This window comes from Cyanistes caeruleus, chromosome 7 (assembly GCF_971803275.1).
Source record: "Cyanistes caeruleus chromosome 7, bCyaCae1.hap1.1, whole genome shotgun sequence".
NCBI lineage: Eukaryota > Metazoa > Chordata > Aves > Passeriformes > Paridae > Cyanistes > Cyanistes caeruleus.
The window spans coordinates 33,976,836-33,999,127 of NC_141707.1; the positions used below are offsets into that span (position 1 = coordinate 33,976,836).

At 42.6% G+C, this 22,292-nt stretch overlaps 1 protein-coding gene across 1 annotated transcript in view; it reads right to left on the reverse strand.

Moving 5' to 3' along the window:
- DPP10 (dipeptidyl peptidase like 10) overlaps positions 1-10,784 on the reverse strand; it is a 431,847-nt gene extending 421,063 nt beyond the window's left edge. The window contains exon 1 of the mRNA XM_086898812.1: positions 10,637-10,784. Within this exon, the coding sequence (XP_086754938.1) occupies positions 10,637-10,696 (60 nt within the window). The 5' untranslated portion in view covers positions 10,697-10,784. The remainder of the gene's footprint in view (positions 1-10,636) is intronic.
- Between the last annotated feature and the right edge of the window lie 11,508 nt (positions 10,785-22,292).

Below are 22,292 nucleotides of genomic sequence, written 5' to 3' on the forward strand. Positions count from 1 at the left end.
ATAACCAAGGGGTTATTGTCAAAGCCAATGATCACCTAAAATTCTTTTTCTTCATTCTTTAAGAGTCCTCAAATTTGAACAGTGCTTAGTGTTATAATTCTGATGATGCTGGTAAAGTTCTTTGAATCTATAAAACATCTGTAAAGATATCTCAAAAAATTTTGCATGGCATCAGCTTTTTGATGGGTTTCACCAGTAAAGGTGACCTCTCTTGGGATGCAATTAATGTCACCAGGGACTTCTAAATCACTGAGGGGAAAGAGGCATCCAGAGAGTCTGGGAAATGTTTAGAGAGGTACAAATACTATGAAAATAGAAAACCACCAATCTTTGCTTAATTATTTTATGGATTTGTTTGCTGAGCGTTTTTTTGCCCTCTGCAAATATTTGCATAATCAAGTTTCAGAAACATTAATGTTCCCAGAAAACACATTACAGCTGTTGAATTATAAAACTGAGATTTTTCAAACTGCAGACTAAATCTATACAAAAAATATGTACCTGTGGATGTCAGTTGAGGTTTTACTGTCGGCAAATGTAGGGAATTCACACCTTAAAAATCATCACTAGGAAAGAGAGCCATGGGTAGTATATATTGGGGTCTTTAAACAGATAAATCCGTGGTTGTATTGACTCCCAGCAAAAAGATAATATTGTGTGAAAAATTAGTTAAAAAGGTTTCTAGTCTGAGCACAGTCCTGTCACCTCAGAAAGCAAAAATCATCCCAAACCGTAGAAATGCTCACATGAGCAAGGTATGTATGATGTGCCATCAACAGACGTGTCTCCTGAGGCCACCAGAGTCACTCTGAGTGATTAAATTTTCTCTCTCTTCTTTTTCTTCAGTCTTTTTCTGCTGCCATACTCTTTTTACCTCCTTTCCCCCCAGAATTACTGCTGCCGCAGGCATGGCTGAGCAGAGCGACACGGGGACTAAGCCAGAGCCAGCTCCCTGCAGGCTGCCCAGCACCATCTCCTTTTCTGCCACAGTGGTTCACTTGCTCCTGATTCTCCAGGCAAACAACCCACAAGGACTCACACCCAGAAGAAAACAGAAAGCCACAAAGGAAAAGTGAGTGAGAGCTCCCCTCGCTGCAGTGCTGAGGTCACCCTGACCTTCAGGCAGCTGGGTCAGCCTGCTAAGCCATGGAAAGCTTCCCTCCACCTCCCAAGAGAAACAGTTAACCTAAAAAGCCAGCTTTCATCCCATGGAAAAGCTCAGCAGAAACAGTTGCCACCAAAAGAAAAGAACTCATGAGTCCACCCCAAACTCCAATTTCCCAGGTCGTAGCTCCAGCAATAATATGTTGTGTTCTGTACAAGAACAAACAAACAAAAAAACTATGAAATTATTTATATATGTATAAATTATAGCAAAAAAACCTTTAGTCAATCATTCCAGCATCAATAGAATTTTTTTTTTGGGGTTTGGATTAGCAGGAGAGATGGGGAGAGGATCCTTACAAGCAGCAGAAACTAATACATCCCACAAGGAGAAAATGCAGAAGCACAGCAATTTCCTTCCAACGTCTCAGAGGAGCAAGGTTAGGACAGAGATTGAATAAATGCACTATTGTGCTGTTCAGTGCCACACACACACTGGATTTGCTTGTACAGGTAAAATGTGAGTGATGGGAAAGCTCAAAAGCTTTGAGGGGTTGATTCCTTTCAGTGTTCAGGAGCTGTGCTGATATCTCAGAGCATGTTCAAACTTTATTTATACTGACAACAGGCAAACAAGTTAAAAGGAAAAGAAAAAGTCTCCTCCCTTCCCTAGATTTATCCAAAAAGGCAAAGTAAGCCCCAGGTGTTCCTGGTGTGCCGTGGGAGCAGCCTTAGTGCAGGTTTCAGGCTGTGAGTGCTCAGAGAGAGCCCCTGTGGATCCATGTGTGCCCACAGAGACAGGGACGTGGCAAAGCCAGAAAGCAATTCCAGAAAGTGCCCAAGCCCCAGGAGCAGCAGGGATGGATGGGCCATCAGGGACAGGCACTGCATTTTGTGCCTTCTCCCCTCCTCTAACCAATAAGAAGAAATACCAGAAAACAGAGGCAGCTTTTGGCTCTGTTATCAGGCACAAGGAATTATAAAAGCTATTTTTTAACATGATGGTCATGTCTGCAGGTCATCTCTGCAGCAAATATGAGCAGCAACGTTTGTGGCATTAATCCCACACTGGCAGACTGATGCAGCTTTCAAGCTGAGTAAGGGTTTAATGCTCTGAAGGGAAGGAAAAAAAAGATTTCTTTTAGATAAATTGCTTAATTGGGAAGTCAGGAACTCTCCTGCCTAAGCAATTGATTTTACAAAAGAAAAAAAAGTTTATTTCAAAATGTAAGCCTGCTATTCATCCATAATACCCAGGGAAAAACTAAGCCAAGGGATAGACTCTTGCCTTTACACTGCTGAAACCACAATTTTAAAAACATAAATAAGGCTAATAAACAAGTATTTAAACAAATATTCTTCATTCCTTGACTGTTGCAGTGGAGAGCAAATTCACAAATCTGTTCCAGATCTCTGACAGATCGTTTGCCCAGGAGGCAGGGGCTGAGGAATGGGGTCCCCAAGGGGACACACAGCTCTTCCCACAGGCATCAAGAGATCAGCTCCCCTCAAGCTAATGGACTTTGGTGCATCGACTTGCACGGTGCTGCAGATGTCAGGGAAAAGCTCCAGCACCATCCTCTGCCCTGAGGAAACTCCTCCACCTTCTGCAGGAGCATGAAAGAGCATTTAAAGCCACCAGTGTGACCACCAGGCACAAACATCTGCCCCATCTTTCTCCTTCCCACCCCCTGTGAAAAACCTTCAGCAGGTCTGAGTTTGGTCAGAGCTGAAAATGTTTGCATCTCACGTATCCACAGGGTGTGGAACTCTCTCCCTACTGCTCCTCCAGAGGTTCCTCTCTGAGGAACAGCTGCAGGACACGCTGCCAGCCAGGGACTTCCCCAGGAAAAGCACCACCGGTGAAAAGGAGTCAGGATGGGATCAGGCACTGCTCTCCCAGCAGCAGGAGGAACACAATTACTGCCTTAAAGAACAGCCATCTGTGAAGACAAAGTTCATCTTTTTAATTATATAAACTTAAAGGCAAGTTTGATATTAAGCACTAGCATGTTGCCACTTTCTCAAGCTGCAGGAATGTAAAACCTAAGTGTTACCCTTTAATATAATATCATTGATTTTTTTTGTGCTTAGCAACTTGCTGCACAACTGTACACTCTTTTTACACAAATAGCTTTAATTTTGATTTGGCCAGCATTGTGCTAACATGAAAATTCTTAGAAATCCTCGTGCAGAAATGTCACTGAATGATTATACCTGACATCCATTACTCGCAGAAGTAGCCCAGGCTGTACAGGAAGCAATAGGCCTATACTGAAATATTCATTTTTTTATGAGCTACATCAATTAAAACATTACAAAAGAAGCTTAAAACAACTTAAATTTTTTAAAAATAATTTAAAACAGGTGTACTGTTATTGCCTTCCACAGTGCTAAATCATTATTGCTAAATTTGGACAAAATAGTATCTGTGTATGTTCCCAAAACCTTTTCTTAAAGGGGAAGCATTTGCATAATTATCATAACTTTCCCAACAAACTCATGGTTTTTGGCTTTTTTTTTTTGTTACTTTTCCATGTTACTATACAAAACAATGGATGTAATTTTAGCAAACCCTGTATATATATTTTTCTTTTTCCCCATAATACCTAACTCTTCCAAATACATACATATATATCTCTTCCAAATATATACACATATCTATGGGGTTTTCCCAAGCATGAAGCTTGCAGACACCCTGCTCCCTTGCTTCTGGGGGTTCCACAGTGAATTAACTTTGCAAACCTCATCTCTGTCACGTCTCCAGAAAAGTACATTATCTCTGTCTCTTGGTTTCTCTTCAGGGCTTTGACTTTCTGCAACAACTTCTGTGTGACAGGTCAGATCTGGCAGTGTAATCTAACCCAACAGCCAATATCCCAAGTAACGTCTTCTTAGCTGAAGCTAAAACACAATACCCCATTCTGATCTTTCTTGACTTGCCAGCTGCCATCAGCAGCCAGTCGCGCTCAGATTCCGTCTCCCTGAAACTCCCTTGTCTCTGCCTCCTCCTGCCAAGCTGCCGCCACTGCCTCAAGGTGTCCTTCAGAAATCATCTCTGCTTCCTTCTCAACTTTCTGCAAAACTTCCCCAAGGCTCGCCTTCCCCAGTCTTTTCCCTTGGTAAGGTCACACACAAGCTCAAACTGAACAGCCGTCTCCTCTCCAGTTCCATTCGCTTCCTTTTTTAAACTCTAACTTTGGATTATTTTTCTGATGTATCCTCAGGGAAGAGGTCAGCAGCTCAAGGCCAGCATCAATATCACTAAGCTTTAAACATCTTTGAACATGATCCTGCTTCCCTTGAGGTCCCAGCATCCTCCCTCCCTCTGGCACTCCTCACGTAGGGATGAGACCCACAGCACACGGCTTGAGCTCGTTTGCCATCAGCACTGAGAAATCAGCATTTTAAAGCATAATTCACTCAAACTATTTCACTGGTTAAATTTAAAATGAAATAAATCACACCCTCATCTGCTGCAGTTGCATTAGCTTCAAAGCTCAGGACTGTGGAGAGTCTTTAATTAAGCTGATGACTGATTCTAGGTGTTCCTTCCCTCAGCTCCCTTGGGTTGGCGCATTCTGCTGTGAATCACTCTTGGTTCCATTCACAGTGTAACAAACCTGCCTGTCTCATTCTCTCTCTTTGAAACAAAAAGCCCCCAAGGCATTCTGCCACATCAGGTGCCTCGTTTTTAAGAATCACAGAAGTTAATTTTGCTTTGCTTCTGGCACATGCTGCCAGTAACACTGGGTGCTGTCAGCACGTGAGAAGTCAAAGTCACTGATCCAAAAACCTGTCAAATGATTAACACAGCGCAGTCACAAACCTGGATGCTGCATAACTTAACAGCCATAATTCAATTTGAAGACCTCAGACAAAAACCTTTAAACAGGGCAGGTCCTATGCAAATTCCAAAACAATGCTCAGGTATTAGACTGTGTGCCGGTCTTACTATGCTAAGTTTAAGAATAAAATATGAACAAAATAAGCACAAAATTTTCTTAACACATGGTCAGTAAAATAGTTTTGGATTAAAGAATGAGAAAGATTAAATTCCTCATGATGTGGTATCCATTCAGGAAAGTGTTATGTAACATTCACAAACCTGTATCTTAAGTGGCTTCAAAGAGAATCAAACTTAATGTCCTATTCCTTACAGTAATGATAGGCCATAGGAAAATTTTTATATGATTACAATCCAGGAAAGCACTAACCCACTATTAATTATAATTTACCACCGCGGTCATGTATCTTTGTGTTTAATATTTTTAAAGTGACTGCCTTCTAAATTCCTATGATCAGCATTACACTGCAAGCTATGAATTGTCTATGTATTAGAGTACATGAGGGGACGTTGGCTGTATATTATATACATCAAACCTATAGCATAGAATCAGTACATATTCATGCATATAAAAGTACTCACACTTTTTGCTAATTGCTTTTAAGCTTTATGAAAAGAGCAGGGAATGAAGAGTGGAAAGTATGGAAAGCATATTGACAATTTGTATACAAGGAAGTGCCAGCAAACACACGCCACCAGCAAGGTCACAGCAGGCAATGGGGCTGAGTTCCCCTGCAAGGAGAGACCCCAGCCACTTCCATCTTGGCCATGGAATGCTGGGCAGTTGCTGCTGGCAGCACCAGACCTATGGAGACACTGTGCTGCTCCTTACAGCATCACCTGGGGATTTGATAGCAACTCTTTCCCTTTCTCTCTCTCTTTTAGTTTTTATCTAGTACTGGTTAACTAATCTTGATGTTACCTTTGACATGGAGCAATTCTTTATTCATAGACTGGAAGCGGAAAACATAAGCATTTCAAATGGGTTTTTTTTTTCCTCTTTCCTGCCTCTTCATCTTCTTATTAGGAAGGACTGACTGTTTTTAATAGGAAAAGTCTGCAGTTATTCTCTGGTAATACAGGTGCTGGCAAGGAGACTGAAAAAATACAGAAAGGTAATACATGGAAATGGGAAGATTTAAAAGTTGTGATTTGTTGTTCAAATTTCCACCTAGAGACCTCTAGCTTGTCTTCCCCCTACATACGTATGTGTCAGCATGCAGGTGGTTTTGGTCTATAAAATACAAATAAATCACACCAGCAAGTCCAATCAACAAAAACATATTCAGGAAACAAGACTTAAGGTATTTCTATCATGTTCCAAGCCAGTCTCTTTGATGAGTGCTATAATCTATAAATTTTGGAGTCCCCTAACAGGTCACTGTACACCTCTAGACAGAGTCTCAAGAACAGAATAAACACAGAAGCGTTGTATATTTGCTCAGTGCTTTGGAAATAGAAATATTTACTTCGTTCTAAGCATGCATTTAGAGCTGGCCACATCCTGAAGGTGACAGTGATCTGTGTCCCCATGGCCAGGCTACCTCCTGCCACCACCACACTGAGCTCCCCCAGGGCTGCAGCTCCTCACACAGCAAGACAAACATGTTGGCACATGCCACAACACTGCTCAAATTCCATATTGTCTTAAACAAAATATCATGCAAACCTGTTCCATTTAAAAGTACCAGCTATTTGGGTTTTTTTTTACTTATTATGTTGCCATAGACTGTGTTCCTACCAGTGACACAGCCCTGTATCACTTGTGCCCTTCTCTGTGTATCCTGGCTAGTTCATAATTGAACACTCGCTGAGATTATCTGTTAGTGACTTGCTTTTGATGTAATGGATTTCAGAAATGCTGCTCTCATTTTAAGGGATTTATTTCCTAAGCAGCTGGTAGATTGCAGTGATTCTCCTATCTGCACAAGGCCTGGTGTGTGCACATGCTGTGGGCATTCAAAGATCCAGCTACCTGAAGTTTCAACCCAAAAAGTGTGACCCAGCAGTCTTTATGACCAGGAACAGTTACATATGAATCTCTCTCTGTAGGAGGAGATACAGTTGAAGTTTGCAGGAGTGGGCAGATGTTTCCTGCTAAGGCACAGGTTTGGTTTAAAAAAAAAATTAGTTTCTCTAAACACAGAGTAGTCCAAAGGGAACACTACAAACTCCCTTAAAGTCTTTGCTCCTCAACCTAATTGTAAATAAAAAAACTATTATTAGTATACCATCAATTAGCAGGTGCAAAACACTACTACAATAAACCTGAATTTAAAAATTGCTGATACAGTCCCTGGACACTGATGAAACTTGCAGCAGAATTTTTGCTAAGGACATATCTGCATTTTCCTTTTATAGTTTACAATCTAAGAGCTAATGAATAAATAAAAGTAAAAGGAAGGGAGGAAAGAAAGAAGAGTAAAAGGTTATAACATACATATTATATTACACAGTAATTATGTGCTTCTGAAATACCAATTAGTAACTCCTTCCATGATCCAGCTCACAGTCAGATCAATATGAGGCTGATAACAGCAAAGAGTCGTGATCTGGTAAAGAATATTTTATTATTAAAGAATGTATAAAGCCACAGAAATATTAGTTTAACTCCACCTTTTTTTGTTTGGTTGGTTTTAATATAAGAACAAATTGTAGTCATGCCTGTATTAAGAGCAAGACATAAACTTTTCTATTCTACAGTCGCTGTAAATTTCACACAGATCTTTGGTTTGTTTTCCTAGCTAGCCAAGATAATTATTATTTTCTATTTTCTGGGTTGTGAGATTTTTTTTTTTCTTTCTTTCTTTCTTTCTTTCCTCTGAGCAAGGCAAACAATGTTTTAACAGAATTTTTCTCTGTCAGAGGAGAAAGAATGTTGAAAAATTATTTGGCCATCAGCACAACATGGAAGCGCACAAAACTCAGCGATTCTCCTGGAAGAGCTAATTTGCTTTCTCTGTTGACAAGATGAGCCAAAAATGTGAAGAATAAAACTAATTTCATAGCCATGGGGAGGGGGGATCCTGGAGTCAAGCATGTAACGATAGAGAAATGATGCAGATATTTGGCATTCCCAGCTAGACCCTAAAAGCTTTTGTTGTACATTTCAGAGTGAAAGATCATTGTTCATAGTAGTGTCAGCAAGGTGCTGAGGTTTGCTATCATCTCAAAACAAACTATAAAAAGTCTTAGAGGTAAAAGGAGATTATATGTTTCATCAAAGGGGTTTGTTATCTTTGGCCTTTTTTTCTTCTTCAATATTCATTTTCCTCTGACAATTTATTTCTCTGTCACTAAACTTACTTTGGATGCAGTGCACTCAATTCATGGACACAAAATTTGTACCCTCAACAAAGAAGGACATGAGAAAGGGCCAGGAGTGTCCCTCCACCAGCCCTCCTGCAGCCCCAGGGTGATTCAGAGAGGGAACTGGCATGAAGTTTGCAGGATTCAATTTAGTGCACAAGTGGATCATTCTCCTTCTTGTTCTGTGAATCCAGAAGTTTATGCTGTGCTACAAAGCAGAGAGCAGCTGATCCAAAAACCAGTCAGAAGTAACATTACACTGATATTAACTCACAGGAGCCAAGATGCCACAGCTTTCTGTGTTGGGGAGAAACATAAGAGGAATAAAAGAAAGGGCTTTAGGGATCTCATTCCAATAGGTGTGAAATTTTCCTGTAACCTTTTTCCTTGAATCTTCATAACCGCTAGAACTAACACTGTTTCTTGGGAAGTCATGCTTAAAATGCAATTTATATTTATCTGGACACTAATGAAGTATTTTCAAAGTAATTTCCAATACAAGGTCCTCATTAACACAGGGAAGTTACTGCTCCTCTACAGTCACAAATACTTTTTCATGGAGTATCCACTGGCTCAGCATTGAAGCACTTAAAACTATTTATAAAGCACATTTTACACCTGACACATAGAATTAAGAGCAGAAAAATGAGACAGTTTTCTAATGGCATCAGTATTACTGTGTTGGTTGTAAAATGGACTCATGTCTGGAAGGCTCTGATTCATGTTCTCTCTTTTTGAAGACTATTGACTCCTCTGGCTCTTTTTCTTTTTTTTTTTTAATGGCATATTGATATTGGTGGTTGTTGTTGTTTTGGCTTAGAAGTCCAGTCAAATTAATTTAATAATGTTTCTGGCAGTGAAAAATTAGCATTGGCTGTTCCAAACATAACAAGGGAATACTTCCCAAAGCAAGTACTGCTCTCTGTTCTCTAGCACTTTCAGAGATAAACCTAGAGAGGATGAAACGGTTTTAAGCAATTTTAGATTTGATTTGCTGACTCTTTGAAGTAGGCCACGGCAATTGTAATTCATCACTTGCCATGACCTTGCCCATTTGGGCATAAACTGAGGGGCTGTTCTGTGGTGTGATGGACACAGTTACACCTCACACCAGTGATCATTAGAGCCACAGCTCTGCCCCATCCCTGAGCCTGCAGACGTGTTACTGATCATACACCGCACAGCCTAAGCAGCCTGTATAAAAGTGACAGCACTAATCGAAGATTTATACCTTTAATCCCCTCCTGCCTCAGCTGTAAGTCATGATTTTCATTCCCAGCACTAACGGGATAAAGCCCAACTGAGAATTGGGCCCAAATGATGTGAAGTTCAGCTGCTCCTTCTGAGAAGACAAACAAACCCCAGACCCCTCAACTTTGAGCACAAGGAGTGAAACCCCAGCAGGTTTTCTCACCCCACACAAACCTGAGCACAGCCTGCCATCCACTGCCCTGAGGCACCCACAGAAAAGCACTCAGGTGAACTCTTCAGGCTTTCACATGATCTTATGAAACAAAATAGCCAGTTTAAAATTTCTCGATGTTGTTTTTTCAGGACTAAGTCACTAATCAAATATTGTCACTGACTGCGTTATTTTATTTCAAGAAAAAAACCCCAAACGCTTATTTCTGCAGAGATGCTTCCTACTGAATACCAATCTGGTTAGGGATTTCGTTTTATCACTCTAGAGTGCAGTAACTCGGCTAGAAAGTAGTTTTCAATCAATGCAAAGGCGGGACGGTGTCAAAGGTTGGGCAAGAAGGCAGTGAGGACAGAGCCCGCTATTCCCTCGGCTCTTCCCCCAGCACCATCACCCCCAGTGCCCAGCCAAAGCACCCACCCAGCTCTCCCGCTCCTGAGGACACCGCCAGCAGCAGCAAACAAACCTCCACCGCCTCGTCCCGGATCCTTCCGACCACACAATGCCAAACACACCACTCGCAAGTCGATTTCACTCCGCCTCCCTCGAGCGGAGCCTGTGCCGTGCCGGTACCGCGGAGCAGCGCTTCGGGAGGCACCGGAGCTCCGGGCCGAGCTCGGGGCCAGCCCTGGGCACGGACCGGGCACGGCAGGGCTCGCTCGGGGCCAGCCCTGGGCACGGACCGGGCACGGCAGGGCTCGCTCGGGGCCAGCCCCGGGCACGGAGCCGCACGGCAGGGCTCGCTCGGGGCCAGCCCTGGGCACGGCAGGGCTCGCTCGGGGCCAGCCCTGGGCACGGCAGGGCTCGCTCGGAAGATGCCGCTGCCCGGGACCCGCGGCCGGAGCCGTCCCTCGCCTGTCCCCGAGCTCCGCCGAACTTCCCCGCGCCCCCCGCCCCTGGCCGGCGGCAGCGAGAGGTGCGGGGCGGCCGGGGAGCCCCGCTGCCGCCCGCCCTACCTTGACGCCCCGGGACGAGTGGCAGTGGACGTGGTGGGACACGGTGGCCGTCTGGTTCATGTTGCCGGGCGGGCACGGGGGGCTCGGAGCGGCTCCGGCTGCGCTGCTCCGCACCCGGGGCTCCGCCGCAGCTCCGCCCGCCCCGCCCCGCCCCGCCCGGCCCGGCCCGGCCCGGCCGGCACCGCCCCGCCCGCCGGACCGGCTCCGAGCGGGACCCAGCCGCACACAGCGGAGCCCCCGGCGCTGGGGAGCGGAAAGCTCAGCCCCGCAGTGCTCCCCGCCGAGATGAGTAAGACTGCAGCAGAAAGTTTATGCTGGCTGCTCTTTCCTTGGTGCTCCTCGGTTTTTTTTTCCTTTCTACCTTTCCCGTTCCCTCCTGCCGCCTCTTCCCTCGGTTCCAAAGGCCACTGCGGTACCGGGGCACGGGCAGCAGCCTCACGGCCCCTGCCAGAGCACACGGAGTCCCAAAGCACCGCGCCTTGTTGAGCACCGCCACAGCTCCGCGCTTCCCCGTGCAGCAGAAGAAATGTATCTCTAATTAGACTTTAACCCAAATAACTTTCAGGGGGATTGGTTGTGGTACACGCTAAGAATCTGTACCCTCTAGACTCCAAGGCAGGAGTTGCCAGAAACACACAAATTCTCTTTCTGAGGGTCCAACCCAGAGCCGGTGCCAAATCCAGGATTTGGCGATGGAAGCTGGTAAGCTCTGTGAGCAGATTGTGACACCGCAGGCTGATAATGAACAAGCAATATTTTGTATATACATAACATCCTTTAATGACTCTTACTTTAGAGAAACCTCCCAGGAAAACAAGACAGAGTGTGCCACACACAAGGCTTTCCTGGGCTGTCTCTGAGGAGTGCACAAAACTGCAGCCAGAGCAGGCAAAGTTGGTTCAAGAGGAAGCAAAGAACGAGGACAGACAATGGCCAGAAGCCATGGCACAAGTCTCCTAAAGAAACTGCTGATTTGGAACCTCTCACTGCATGAGGCTCCAGCTTCAGGCATCTCTGAAGCATCTGTTCTTTCAAGAGAGAGGCTGTTGAACAGTATTTGCTACCATACCAAAAGTTATACTCCTAGTGCAGGAAGTTATTGCTCAAAAATAAAATTACTTTTAAAATTCAGGCCCTGGATTGAGCTTGTTTTATGGTTCTGTCTCATTTTCCTCCCCTACTGTCACTCCCTCTTTTTTTTAAAAAAAGTAATTTGAAGAAAATGTACAAAGCATGTGTCCAAAAAGTAGTGATGCAAGAAAAGAAAAGTTTTGCTAAAGACTTCAGGCTGTGTGTTGCTACTTGAAGGTCCATCCCATTCCGCAAAGGAGAAGGCTGAGAGCTGAGGACACGTCCTCACAGAGGCCCATGGACACCTTCATCTGTGTTTGTAAACCTCATCATGACCTCAGACATCTGCCAGAGCTCTTTTAAACGGGGTTCATTTTCAGAAGATCTAAATTTCCTGGAAGAAAATCTGCTTAAAATCATCTCACACACAGTATTCCAAAGTCAAAATTAATTTTGCATACTTTAACTCGGACACAAAGGCAGGTGCTGCTGGAGATGGAACTGGTGAGGACAAGACTGGTCTGCTCAGTCTGCAGAAAGCTGCTGAGGCAGCTTTGTGTGAGAAAGCAGTCCTGGGTACAAACAACCCCTCCAGAGAGGGGAGAGCAATCAGTATTTACTCCAGTGATACAGAGAAAAATGTCATTGCCAAAGCAAGCCAAATGCAAAGTAAAGGCACTCAAAGAGGGTCCTTCCTGGCCCAGACTTGACCATCTCTGGGTGCCACAAGCAAGGCATCCAAGCAGGTCTCTAGCCTGCAGGACTGCTCACATTAGCCTCCTTCACCTTAGCAGATTTATTGGATTTTGAGCAATAAAAAACACATTTAGCAAGCATATCAGAGGCTCAGCAGTGCTCTTTCACCTCTCTCTATCATATGCAGACAGGAATGAAGCTTAATGGATATAGATGGGGGAAAAAAAACACCCTCACATAAAAATGAGACATGATTCAACTCAAAGGTGAGTGTTGAGGAGGAGGGAACAAGTAATGGCTGTTTGGGTAAAGGGCTAACAGGCTAACTTTCTCCATACTCTGCCCAAACATTTCCTGAAAAGAAAATTGTGACTTCAGGATATTGTCACCAGGAGCTCAAGCCAGTAGAGGTAGCCTGGAAGATTCAAAGACATTTTTCTTCATCTTGAAATATACTTGTGTTTAACAATCTCACATGGGAGCTACTTTAAGACAAAAGAATGAACTCGTGACAATTTCAGTTGGACTAAATATCTGTGTGGTTTTGTAAGCTCCTATAAGAACTTTGTGTAAAGTTTTCATGCTTGATTTTATGCTTCACAGTAGTTGACCTTCCATACAAACCCCAAAAGCAGCTTTCAGCTAATAGAGAAATCTCTTATAATAACAACGAAAAAGCAACTTGGGTTAAAAAGTTGCCAAAGACAGAGATGAGATCAATAATTTGCTGGCATTGTTTTTAAATGAACTACAAATTTTGAGATACCTATTCCTAGAAAGTACAGTTTTCTTATTAACCTCCTGCTCTCACAAGGTGGGACCTAATTAGAGGATGAACCTAACACTGGCTGGAGCTGTAAAATCTCTCTAAGTGTGTGGTTTGTCATTATAAAATACCCCAGAAACAAGGCAGATCAATAGAGTGGGATTCCACTAAATGCCTGCTGAAATCCTCCTGAGCACCACTCTGCTGCTGGCTTCTCCAGTAATGTCATTCCCTGCCATGCCTCCTGCTCCCTGATGTGGCTGTTAATCCTCCATAGGTGTAATCTTCTTTGGGAACTGCTGCTTAGCAAAATGCAGTTCACCCTGGCTGCTGACTGCTAATGCAAGCATCCACCTTAGCCCTGCAAGGAGGCTCTCAAATGTTTCAGTGCCTTTAAGGTGCAATTAAATAACTCAGTGATTACCAAAATATGCTGGAGAATATTAAAGTTGGGAGCAGATGCCTCCGTTACACAGTGCAGTAGAGCAGGTGGCACTTGCCTGTGTTGGAGCAGCCCCTCAGTGCACAGAAGAAACCTTCCTAAAATATTTTAAGTGAGTAAGAAATCAACATGATCAGCCAGGAAAACTGATTAAGTTATCCAGAAATTTTGAGAGGAAATAAAATCCCTGCCTGTGACAGAAAAGCCTGCCTGTCCCACTATCCAAGTGCAGCGAGTGGCTGTGGGCAGCAGAACTGCTGCTGGAGGCAGCATTTCAGAAGCTCCTGATCACTATTCAAGTCCTGCAGTAACCTGCTCTTAGAAACTCCCAATACAGTTCCCCAGCCACACATTTTCCTGCCTCTTATTTTCTAAGCCTTATGTTCTTAAAACAAAAAAAAATCCCCACAACCCTTTTTTCTTTTTGTCACATTACATGAAATGTATAATTACAATCCTGAGAAATAAAAAATTAAAGTGGATACTGGTAATTATAGATACTTCATGGCAACATGTTTTTCTTTAGCTGTAGAGAAATATTTGTTCTCTTTTCTGTTTTATGCAAGTACATAAAATTTAGTCTTACTGCTGCTCCTCGTACCAAGGGCCTAATTCTATGCTCACACATGTTGGCAGCTATTGACATGAGTGAACTCAATTTCAAACTCACACCATTTCATATTCAGATTACAGACTTCCCTGTTTATGGATGAAGAAGTCTTAATCCCAAGGGAAGCTGACTTGGGATCTCTGCAAGGCTTCCAGCTCCCTCAGAATTATTATCCACCAGGAGCTATGCTGTGTGTCAGTGCTGGGCTCTTGTGAAACAGAACAGGGCAGAAGCTGCCTCCACTCAGCTTCCCAAACATCTTCTACCCAGGCAGCTCTCTAGGGGAAGGTCAGCAGCTCTCGTGTGCTGCTGCTCATGGCCAGCCAGCTCACATACAGCTCAAGGTATCCCAGGAAAAGCTGTGCCAGGAGGATGGCACTGTGGCCACACACACATTGTGTTCAGATGTGCACGATCCCACACACCCTGCAGCCTTCAATCTGCCTGCAGCTCCTGAAGGGAATGTGAAGGAAATTCCCTCAAGTAAAGCACAACTTCAGGCAGGCTCAATAAAGCAGTGGGACGCTGGGTTTCAGGCTGGCTGCAGTGCCAGGAGCTGTTGCTGCTGTGTTAACCCACAATGTCTGGTTACTGCAGAGAAGAGTTTCTCTGAGAGGACACCTCTCCTACTGGGAGAGCACCATGTTATCCCTGCCAGGTGTTGTCATATGTACATCCACTCCTTTTAGCACTCCAAAATTCCCTTACAACTTACTGTCCTGAGGATTTGCAGGATGATTTCTAACCACCTCTGCATGGTTCAGTAATTGAAATTTTGAACAGAATCAAGGAGAATCCACTCCACTGCTGAAAGACATGCTCAAAACTTATAAAATCCAGTCTAATATGTGGCATGGATGAAGAAGCAAATATAGATGTTCCTCATTTATGCTAGCTAATATCCACTGAAGTAATAGGGTACATTAGTTATAATTACTCTCTGTTCTTAGAAAATGTTCAATAGAAAATAGTCAGATTAGGTATTTGCAACTTTTTTAGAAACAGAAGGTGTATTAAAGAGTTCGGATGAACAAAGGAACCATTGATGCACAATGATTCCTTCACTTCATTTTCTGTAAAGGTGAAGGTAAATGGTATTGAATTACAGCCAGAAAATGAAAAAAAAATCTTCCCTGTTAAAATAATAATGAATTATTTCTGCTAGATTTTGCCTGCAAACAGGAAATATCATGAAAATAGATCCAGTAATGTCTACATATCATTGATTCAATGCAGGGAGTATGTTGTGAGAAGAGATGGAAAAAGCAGCCTGCATATAACTGCCTTGTTACCAGGGAAGAGAAGCAAAGGGGTTTTGAGATATAAAACTGAAAGCAGAGGCAAGAAAAAAATGGTCTGTGCCTGAATGAACTGGATGTGTCACCCACAAAACATGCACAGACAGGAGGTGGCTTTATGAGCAGCACTTCGCAGGACACCTCTTAGCAGGTCTCTGTGGGCTGCTAAATTAATTCTGATGAACCACAGGCAGAATATCTTCTTCAGGATCCCTCCAGTCTGTCCTGTGTGTGCCTGTCACCAGGCTCAAAAAGAGAAGAGAAACCTTGAGCCCCTTTCATTTTCAAGTGAGGCTTCAAAGGAACAGCCAATACTATCCAAGAAAGCAAAACAAAATTAAGAAAAAAAAATCAACATACACGGCCACCAAGCTATTTTAATTTTCTTTAGCACGCTGTGTATTGACAGATACACATGCTTTACAGGTGAGGAACTTCAGGAGAAAAGAAGAAATCTTTTTTCTTTGGTCTCACATGAATTCCACGGTAGACCCCTGGAGCACTCTGCTCCATCTCACTGCGTTCATTTAGCCCTTCTATTTGCACAAGCTATTGCAGTATGAAAAGAAGAAGGTGAACCTGACCTATCTGAGAAGTAGATTTAATTTCATGCATAACTATTACTCACACTGCTAACAGGATTCAATATTTCTACCACGCGAGAGCTACGGGTTGAGTAATGCTTTTGCGTGTGTGAGGATTTCCAGGGGCACAGCCACCCATCTCCCTACCCATGGGCATTGCACCACATCCAGGAACTGCCACGAAGTGCTGGAGACATGGCAAAAGTAGTGACAAGTAAAGTCAAATTTCTGTACAGGTTTGTGCTTCTTTATGCCTTGAAATCTCTCTTGTCATAGGAAACACTGAACCATGCAGAGCACTTGCCCTGCAAGAACATCACAGCCCTGTCCAGTGCTGGTTCTCCAGGGATCTTCTTGCTCACTGAAGACAGGCCAGAGCAGGGGGTTTCTGGGTAGCCAAAAGCCAGTCCAGAGGGGATTTACAGAAGGTTCAAGATTAGCACACAAACTTGAATGAAATGTCAAGCAAGAGTGAGAGTATTTTGTCTAAGCAGGATAATTTCCCTTATTTTCAATATATATTATAAATCATAGAGAGGCAAGCTCCTTTTTTAGAGATTAGACACCAGACTTCTGAAAAAGTGTAATTCTTACTTTGATTGTCAGCCCAGCATTTTAAGTATTTATGTAACCAATAGGTAGGCCCAAAAACTTGTCAAAACTTTGCCAAATTTACTATGGCAGAACTTTTTTTGTCCCCTCAGCATGAAGTTACCCCATGGCTCCTGCTTCTGGGGTATTTGCACTATGGATCTCATGAAAGCAAATTTCACAGTGAGCCATTGTTTGGGATGAGAAATTCTGCCCTTAACTATTTGTATGTAGAGGTATCATCCTGAAATCAACTGCCAGTAAAGCCAGAATGAAAAATTAAAAAAGGAAATTTTAAATTATTTAGAGGGTTTGAAGTTTTTAAATTAATAGTTTGTAGCTATGGAGACTGAAGTGGGGAAGTAGAGGATTTTATGTTAGGTCTCAGAGGCTGTAGGAAAGATACTTTGCAGATTAAACAAACCACAAATTCAATAACAACAGGGAAAAAAAATTAAAAATCTAAAAATTGGCTACATAGATCATTTTCCTTTATCTATCTGGGTTAATACAAGCCTAAGCAAAATTTCAGAGGTGTACTATCACTAAGAGAAAAAAAATTAAAATAATAAAACCTAAACCATAATTACTTCCATTATGCTTCAATGGTACTGAATAACAGACAAAAACTCTCCCTTCCTTTACTCTGTATAAATCTCATAGCACATAACATGATAATTTTTTTCACAAATGAAAGATAATCTACCATCAAATGAGTACATTCCCTGGAACACTGCAGAGCAGTTTGCTCAAGGAGCAATTGCCATCAGAAATGAAAGGATTTCTCAACCTCTGAAGACAACTCCCAGTCTCTTTTCCCTACAAGGCATTCATTCCTGTCTGCTCACTTCAAAAATATTTTTATAAGACCCTTGGGGCACTAAAGAAGACCCTAACTCATCGCCACATGTATAAAAACGAATGAGTGATTAATATTCTGGTGTCTTCTTTTCTCACAGAATTTATCGGTTTGGCTTAGTCTGTGTACATGTGTTATGACCACCTCTGAGGCAGGGTAACAGCTCAGCCTTTTCCCTTACCTGAAAACATTTTAAGATATCAGGCCTGGGCCATCAGGGAAACGATAGCAGGTCCTAGTAAATGTCCATCATAACCTGTTCCTTTGTTGAGGCAAAACATCATTTTAATCAAACAGGGTGAAAGATGGGATAGCCAACAAGTCAGAAGGACCACAACTTGGATTTCTGAGGTGGCTGTTAGGAGGTCACTGCTATGTTTCCCCACCTCTGGGGCAGGAGAGAGCATCCTGAGAACAGCAGAGGCTCAGGCAAATTGTTCGAGCTGCTCTGGTAGTGCTGATTGCTGAAAGTGAGCCCACCTGGTGAAATAAGGGTTCTGCATCATCTCAAATTGTTGCTTCAGGAAATAAAAATAGAAGATGGTACAAGGAAAATGCTGTTGAGGAAGAAAACTTAAATGAAAATGGGAGAAGACAAACCACAGGAATTTGAAAGGAGAACTTGTCCAAAGCACCATTAACAAATGAGAAACTCAACCTCACATTTTAGGTGTAATCTCTAACAACAGGCTATGAAGACAGAAGTGGGGTTGCAGTCCAGGACCAGACTTGACCATGCCCTTGACTGCTATTGCTCACATCCATAAATGCTGCTGTTGACATGTTCATGGAAGACAACTCTCTTCCTCCAAGTGTAAAACTTCCCAGTCTCTTCAGATTTGTGATGCCTTTTCAATAAGAAAGCATCTGAAACCCCCCTTATCTGTTTTTCTGTTCAGTCAGAAGTGTGTCAGTCACAAGCCCACGCTGCTCAGCCACCAAGATTGCTGGTGCACTTCAGCTGACAAGCTGTGAAAGTTTTGGCTGCCCAGAAATCATTGGGAACATGTTTACTTCCTTTTGTTAGAATGATGTTTGCCTCCTACTGGCAAGTACCAATCTACCTTTGCACACAGACATCAAGAATCACATCCAACCAGTTAGAAAATACTACCTTGCTAATGAGAAACAACATTACTGCCAGCTGCTCATTCCAAATATCATGTAAACATGCATAGAAATCACTTTCTTGTGCCTTCACAGCCTTTTTATATTCTGCTTATAAAAAAAGTAGAACATTATGTGGGAAAAACAGTGTGGATCCCACTCCTGTACTTTGCAACTAACCAAGAACTGTTTCAGCATAAATTCCAGTCAACATCACAAGGTTTAAATTAACCAAGGAAGATGTGAGATCAGAAGGCTTTCCTCTTTCTTTTGGGCTGTAAGCCTTTAATAAATCCCAGAGAGCTGTTGAAGACTTGTGGGGCTCACGGTGTTGAGAAGAATTTGTTGGGAACAACCAAGTCTCACATGCAGTTACATATTCTCTAGAAATTGTGTAATCTCCTAATAACTAAATCCAGAAATTATATTATCCTGCTCTCAGGAAAATAACACAATTTATGCTTACTGGGATGCTGAAGGCCTCAAATGCAGGCTGATAGCTTTAGTACCTGTAGGCAAACACTGTTCATTGCATTTACTCACAACTTCTGAGACAAATGTAACACAGCCACACAGCACACACAGTAAAAGGACACCAGCTCCAAACACATAATCCAACCATTATTTTGATTGCAGTATGTTTTCCAAATTGATTCGAAAATATGTTTTTTATGAAAGTGCATGATTTGTCAAAAGTGCTTCCAGGAGGTGCAAGAAAAACAGCAAAGAGATTGGAGCTTGCTTAACCAAGTTTATAAACCTGCTGTTTCAGCCTCAAAGATGAATTACACTGCAGGAGCACGTTCACTAAACGTCTGTGCTCTCCTTCTTGCCCTCCTACCTATGTTCAAAGAATAGAGAAGAAAAACATAAATCAAAGTCTCAGATCATATTTCTCCCCCAGTTCCGAAGCTGCCGTGTCTCTATACCAGAATCAAAATCCCCTGCAATACAAATAAAAAGCACAGCCCAGCAATCACCACTTCAAAATAATTACAGGCCACACAGTAATTTACACTTATCTAAAGCCTTTCACCCCAAGAATCCCAAAGCAATTTATACACAATATAGATGTGGCTGATATGAAAACAATAACGCCATAGAGCTACTTGGGAATTGAGGCATTGTCTAAATCATGCAGATCTTTGCAGTCCAAAACTTACCTATTATCCTGATAGCAGTTTGAACCAAAGCTAGTAAAACCTTTCATCTCAAATTAAGGACTATTCTAAGCACTGACAGGCTTGTTCTGAACCTGTCTTTAATTTTAGTCAATGATACGGAGAAGTTGAGAAATTAAAAGACTTGAAACAACACTGCCCAGCAGACATATGCAACTTGAGAAGGTGCTCATCTGAAGTACAGCCAGGGCTAATACATCCTTCTGTAAAGAAAAAAGGCCTAAACTTCTGCATTTTCTTCCTTTTACTTTATAGAATTAAATTCTCATCTATCCAGGCAGTGGCTAAGTACCAGCCTACAGGCAGAGCTCCGCTCCTCCTGTGGTAGCTCTGAAATATCATCATTTACCTCCCAGCTGCTCAGTAAATTAAAGCAGACAGCCTACAGGTGCTTGCTGGAGTCCCAGTGCTCTCAATAGCACCAGGCCACAGGGGTACAAATGGGTCTTTAAGCAGAGCTGTGAAATAGCTGCTGGTTCCCTAATCCTCCAAGGCGCCCTTGGCATTCTGGGTGAGAGGAAGCTTGGGAAACTGAAGGAATATGTATTTCTGACAATTACCAATCTATGTACACTTTCAAAGCTGTGTTCATACAGAAAGAGGCTTTTAAACACAGACTTTGTTATGGCTTTCCTCAGTCTTCAAAGTCCAGGCACACAAACATTGAAAGCATTCACTGTACACTTTGTAGGATCCCAAAAAGGCAAATTTGGGGAATATAAAAATCTCTTTTGCAAGGTGGGTTATAGACAACAGCAATAGCTGTAAGCCTGGCAATCTTCAGATCCAGAGAAATCACTGCAATCCCCAGTATTTTAAGGGATTCCTAGATATTATTACCATGTTTTAAACCTTGGACATTGAATCAAAACAACAAAATGCCATAGGATGCTTCGGTCTTAAGCACAGAAATTTCTTTTCCCCTGCTGTGCCCATTGCAACATATTTCTCTACTCAAACATGTCCATAGGCCTGTAAGGGAAATACAGGATTTCTAATGTTTTGAGTGAGAATGGCACACACAACAGGACTGCAGCATCTCATCTGCATGGCTGATGCATCTGCAGTCAATCTGATCACTGAAAGCAGCGGCCTCACTGCACCTTCAGGAGTGCTACTGGCTTAGGAAGGAGGAAAAACTAAGTGTGTTTTGGGGATCAGAATGTTTCTTTTGTTTTAACATAAGGTAACATCAGGGGGAAATTTTACTGTTTTTGCAGCCTGCGTGGTACCACGCTTCTGTTTCAGCCCCGGGTGGCAGCTGCAGCATCTCTCAACACGGAGACAGGACTTTGCTGTGAAAATGCAGAGAGAAACCACGGCAGGAGCAGTCTCTGGCACTTCCTCATGATCCCTGGGCTGACAGCTGATCCACCAACAGCACTCAAAACAAGTGAATACTTCAACCAGTTTTCACAATCTTGTGCTGAAGATGGTTGATTGTATTGGCTGGATTTCTTTTCCTTATTACTTTTTAGGGGGCAAAGGTGTCAAAAAATGAATAACTTTCTTTAATTAAAATGTCCTTACAAATTGCAAATATTCAGTACCACAGAAGAAAATGTGATGAAATAACAGACCTCATAATGAGACTGTATTTGGCTAAACTCTGAAACTAAAACAGCAAAGATATGGGGTTTATTTCTTTTTCAATCTTCATATCACTCCAATTTGTGGTTCACATCTTCAAGAGGTGAAAAACAATTTCAGCTGGTAAAAAAGCTGCCCAAAGAAGCTATGTCAATTTATACCACCTGGGAATCTCACTCTCTGCTAATCTGTTTCATTCATCCCCATTTCTTGACATATAACTGCCAAGGGACTAGCCTGGATGTGGAAATGTATTACCCAAGTGTCACCAGTAATGCTGTCTCTTTTTCTCCCATTCTCTCCAGAGCATCTAAGCCAGAACTGACATCAAAACTGGATTTGTAAAAGCAAGTAGAGACAAGGAAAAAAAAAAAGGGCTGAAGGAGTAGAATTCTATAGTTAATTCTGGGTAAAACAGGCTCTGTCATTGCCTTTACTGCAAAAAGGAGTTAATTCCATAGTTCAGTTTTATCTTCTGTTCATATGTTTATGAAAAATCTTTGTAACTCATAGCTACTGTAAGGAGGGTATTAGATGACCCCAATGGTCCCACGAATCTTCATCTGTGGTTTCACTGCTATCATGGAGCACAACTATTGTGGGAAGCTGGTCTGGAAATAGCAAGGATTTTGATTACCCACACAATAGGTCTTGCATTGACTTTGGAGTTCAATAAAGAATCATTGCAGAGACCTGATGTCAGGAAGTACATACTTGCTGCTTCCTATGTTTCTAATCACAGTACACTGGGCTGGAAAGACATCCTGGGGTATTCAGTCCAGTCCCTTGCCATTGCAGGTGACCAAATAATAAAACCCATTTTGTAACCTGATGGATTGCTTTGTTCTGTCAGAAGACATT